Source organism: Lycium barbarum, chromosome 7, assembly GCF_019175385.1.
Source record: "Lycium barbarum isolate Lr01 chromosome 7, ASM1917538v2, whole genome shotgun sequence".
NCBI classification, from domain to species: Eukaryota; Viridiplantae; Streptophyta; class Magnoliopsida; order Solanales; family Solanaceae; genus Lycium; species Lycium barbarum.
The window spans coordinates 46,942,045-46,946,856 of record NC_083343.1 but is presented as its reverse complement, the minus strand read 5'-3'; the positions used below and the strand labels follow the sequence as shown (position 1 = coordinate 46,946,856).

Sequence of the window (4,812 nt, the reverse complement as noted above, 5' to 3'; positions counted from 1 at the left end):
CGTGCCTTAATGGCCGGGCAACATGCCATATATATTACCGCGCCTTAACGGCCGGACAAGATATTATATATATGGATATATATGGAAAAGTCTTTTTTAAAAGCTAAGCATGCACGACATTTGCCTTAAAAGGGCATTCAGAGGCACAGGTTGATCTCTTTTATATTACTTTATCTTCATACGTTCATTATATTATTTTCCATGTTCGTTATCTCTTACCATGTTACTATTCATGCCTTACATACTCAGTACATTTTTCGTACTGACGTCCTTCTTGTGGACGCTGCGTTCATGCTCGCAGGTGTAGATAGACGAGACGAGGATCTTTCGTCATAGGCTGCCTTCATGTACCAGTTCTAATTGGTGAGCTCCACCTCTTCCTGGAGCGTTGTCGAGTCTAGATGTATATATGTTTGTATGATTTTTGTTCAGGGCATATCGGGGGCCCTGTCCTGACTTGTATACTTCAGTCATGTTCATAGAGGCTTTGCAGACAGTTCCTGTGTACAGCTTAGTCATAGTGTGACAGTAGTGATGTCGGCATCATGGGTCCATTGTACATATATTTATACATGATATTACGTTCATATGTAGCTCTTAGCCTTATTATTTTCATTTGAGACATAGAGAACCCAAGTTATGAGTTGGTTCGCTCGGTTTCTATAAGGTGCCACAAGGGTAGGGTGTGACACCCATAGGGCCCCAAATTCTCTTAAAGTAACCTTCAATTACTGTCAATGGGGGATTGGACCCTAACATATAACATACAACAGCTGAATTCCAGTATGCCACTTCCTTTTTGATGTCATCTAGGGTAATTTTAGCAGTTACCACAGGTTCGTCACTACTAGTTAAGTCTACTTGTCCCTTCTGTGTCCTGCCTACAATCCCACTCCATGATACCGGAGAGTTAATAGGATTTGGAGATTTACCTGAATTCATGGTGTTTGTCACCTCATTTTCCATCTGGTCCATCCAGGATGAAGCTTCTGGGGATTGTCCTGCTGCTTTGTGCCGGTGACCATCGGAGTGACGGTTGCCGCAGTCAATGGTGTGTTTTGTTTCAGATTCAAAGGTTGAATACCCTGCAATACATTGATACTCTTCACTTTCTTCGCATCCTCTGTTTGTGGAGCTCCCCTTCGATTTTTGGTAATCGCCGGTGTGGTCATCTGTGATGCTTGTCCCCTCCCTCCGGTTTTTGATTTCTTAGCCAGGGTCAGTTTGTACTAAGAAGAAACCGCATTCTAGAGAGAGAAAGATCTTTTCAAATACTGTGCGTGTGACTTAATTTTTGAGAGACTTGTTAATATTCAAAGAGAAAAAGTAGCGAAGATTGATTAGACAATCTAGTGTTTGAATTTTCTGAGGGTTGCTTAATATTTTATTCAATAACCTAGTCACATAGCTACATAGACTGAAAGGTGGTCAGTTAAGTGACTTTCATCGATATATTATATTATGTATATGGAAAATAATATTGCATATGTAGGTCAAAAATACCACCATCCTATATCAAATTTATGTTGTGTATATATAGAAAATAATAGCACTGCATTTATAGGTCAAACAGATATATATTTAATATTGAACACCTTTAGCAAAATTCCAAACGTTGCCCCTAATTATGTCGGTGTTCAATAAACCTATGTCAGTGCATGGTTAACATATGCGATCAACTTTACAAGAAAATATCAGATAGATTTTGTAAGTGATTGGTTGTAGATCCATTTTCTAATAACCACTAATTAGAGAAACAGAGCTTGCTAGTTTTCAAATGAACACCATATAAACAATTACTAAAAACTTACACAAATCCTTTTTTTGGTTTTCTCCTAAGTGGACGTGAAATGATTTAAAATAGTCAACGCCTTGAATCTAATTAAAGTATGGTGAAAAGTACGTTAGATGAAGCCGTTTCCCATTGTCATGCAAATATACCTAATTAGTAACTACAGATACATTTGACAATTTGACAATCCAAATCTAGAGTGAGGCTAAAATTAGGCTTACTTCCATAACCTTAATTATTTCCGCCTAGATAGAATACATGCATGTGATTGCAAAGTACAGCAACCTCTAAATTGCAGCCCAAGGAAAGGCCACCACACCCCCCCACCCCCACCCCCACCCAAAAAAAAAAAAACACTCCACCCACCCATAAAGCTTATAGGAAAAATTAGAATTAGCTTAAAAATAAAAAGAAAAGCGTTATTTACAACAATAACATATCCAGTACAATTTCACAAGTGGGGTCTGAAAAGGATAGAGTGTACGCAAAACTTATCCCTACCTTGTGGAGGTAGAGAGGCTATTTCCGGAAGACCCTCAGCTAAAGTGCGACACAACAAAGAAGTTATGAAAGAGGAACTAAGGCAGTAAAGAAAACATTGCAACTAATAAGTAAAGCAGTATAGAGCATTAAGAAAAAGAATAGTAACAACAGCGAAATAGTGGGAAACCAAAACACAGTAAACAACATATGTTAATAGATATCAGAAATCAAGAAATTACATGAAAAGGCTAATATTACGACCAACACAGTGCTCCAGACGACCACAAAATTTACAACAACAACATACCTAGTATAATCCCACAAGTGGGGTTTGGGAGGGTAGAGTGTACGCAGACCTTACCTTACCTCGTGGAGGAATTTAGAAATAAAAATTAGCCTTTTTCAAAAATAGTTTGACCCCTTTATAATGTTTTTTGAGAAGTTAAATGAATTTTCTTTCCTAAAGCTTTTATTCCCCTTTTTCTATTTTTTTCTAAGATATTGGATTGCACCCTAATCTTGCCATTTCGTGCTCTTGAGTCCAAATGACGAAAGTCAAAAGAGGTAGACTCACTTGCACGATATAGCCAGCCAAGCTCTTCAAACTCAAGCAAGTTTTGTGCACTTTATGATAACTAATTAATTTTCACATTTCAATGTCGCCCTTTAATCTCCATAATAATTCTCTCAAAGCTTCGCTCTTTAACTTCTTTTCTTCACGAATCTTTTCTTTACATATTACGATGAAGACATACAGACCAAATGGCCGACGTTTCATCATTTCCTCATTTTTCTTCATTATTTTCCTTTGCATTCTAGCTTCAATCAATGAAATCCGATTTGATAGTTTTTTGAAGTTTGGTAGATGTGCTTTTGCTAATCAAACAACAATTACTAATTCTTCTTCAACAAACTTTCTAAGTGTAAATTCCTCTTCCTTGTCCACCAATAACGAAATCCGAATTCTCATAGGAATCTTGACACTTCCCGATCAATACCAAAAGAGACACTTCTTGCGGCTAATCTATGGCACACAATCTCCAATAATGGGTGCAAAAATAGACGTCAAGTTTGTATTTTGCAATCTAACAAAAGAAGATCAAAAGGTATTGGTTGCACTTGAAATAATGCGTTACGACGATATCATCATCCTCAACTGTCAAGAAAATATGAACAAGGGTAAGACATATACCTATTTTTCGAGCTTGCCAGAAATTTTTTCATCTTCTGATGATCAGCCTTATTATCCACCTTACCACTACATTATGAAAGCGGATGATGACACATACATAAGGCTTGAGAGTTTAGTTGAATCCTTAAGGCCATTGCCTAGGGAAGATTTGTACTATGGTTATGTTATTCCATGTCCTAGCATGGACCCTTTCGTGCACTACATGTCGGGCATGGGTTATTTGGTGAGTTGGGATATAGCAGAATGGATAAGTGATTCTGATATTCCTAAAAAACATTTAGAAGGACCAGAAGATAAGGTATTTGGAGAGTGGCTACGAGATGGTCATCGAGCAAGACATCGATACAATGCCAAATGGTCTATGTACAATTTGCCAGAACCACCAACAGGATGCACACATGAGCTGTGGCCAAACACCATAGCAGTTCATCTTCTCAAGAACCAAGAGAAGTGGATTAAGACTCTCAATTATTTCAATGTCACTAGGGATCTTAAACCATCTAAGTTGTATCATATACCTTAGCCAAACACACATCCTTTCCGATCCTCCTTTTTTCCTAGGTCAATATTTCTCTTTTCTTTTATTGGATAATTTTATCCAGGCTATATATAGAATTATAGCAAGCTGGAAAGAGAATAAGAACAATTTTTTTCTTCAATTGGGCAGGGAACAATTTATCATCTTTTAATTGTCTTTGTTGGAATACAATTGATGCAATTTTGATATATATATATATATATATCTAAGTGGCACTTTTCTTGTTTTCCCATTATTCTAAGTTGTATTACTAATGCTGGATTTTATGAAAGAACGAAAAAGATAACCAAAAATCGCATTGTTAATGTTGGATATCATGCACGTATTATTGCTCCATATACTTGCAAGAAAAAGAAGTCTTAAGTGCTACAATGCATTAACATGATAGCACAAATGCATGTTCCAAACTTAGATGTTTTCGGCCAACTAATCCGACCAGATTATTAGCGGGAGAAGTGAACAAATACTCGATTTTGAAATCGCTATTTGTGTTGGGGTTGAAGTTGAATTATTTTTTAAAATATACGTACTGTAGAATCACTTCGAATATATGGGATAGAAGTTGTAAAAATTTGTGTCTGAAATTTGCCAAATTTGAACATTTTTTGCTTGAGGGCCTGACTTGTGAAGGCTAGTTCGAACAATTTTTACTAAAGTAAAATTTCTGGAAGGGTAATTTCAGATACTTTTTACTGAAGTAGTTGCCTTGAAAAAGTCAAACATCAGACATATAATGACTTTTCAAGGCCAACTTCTGATGAGGCTCCCCTCTAGTAATGGATCTCTCCATTTCCTCCGGTTGGGCCT

At 36.9% G+C, this 4,812-nt stretch overlaps 1 protein-coding gene across 1 annotated transcript; it reads left to right on the top strand.

Annotated features, from left to right (window-relative positions):
- The first annotated feature begins 2,916 nt into the window (after positions 1 to 2,916).
- On the top strand, positions 2,917 to 4,182 carry LOC132602263 (hydroxyproline O-galactosyltransferase GALT2). Its single transcript, XM_060315198.1, has one exon. It carries the CDS (start codon positions 2,932 to 2,934, stop codon positions 3,988 to 3,990), a length of 1,059 nt encoding a protein of 352 aa, XP_060171181.1. The 5' UTR covers positions 2,917 to 2,931; the 3' UTR covers positions 3,991 to 4,182.
- Positions 4,183 to 4,812: the final 630 nt, after the last annotated feature.

Excerpts from the sequence above, each read along its gene's own strand:
- LOC132602263 (XM_060315198.1), top strand. The coding sequence starts at position 2,932 with ATGTCGCCCTTTAATCTCCATAATAATTCTCTCAAAGCTTCGCTCTTT.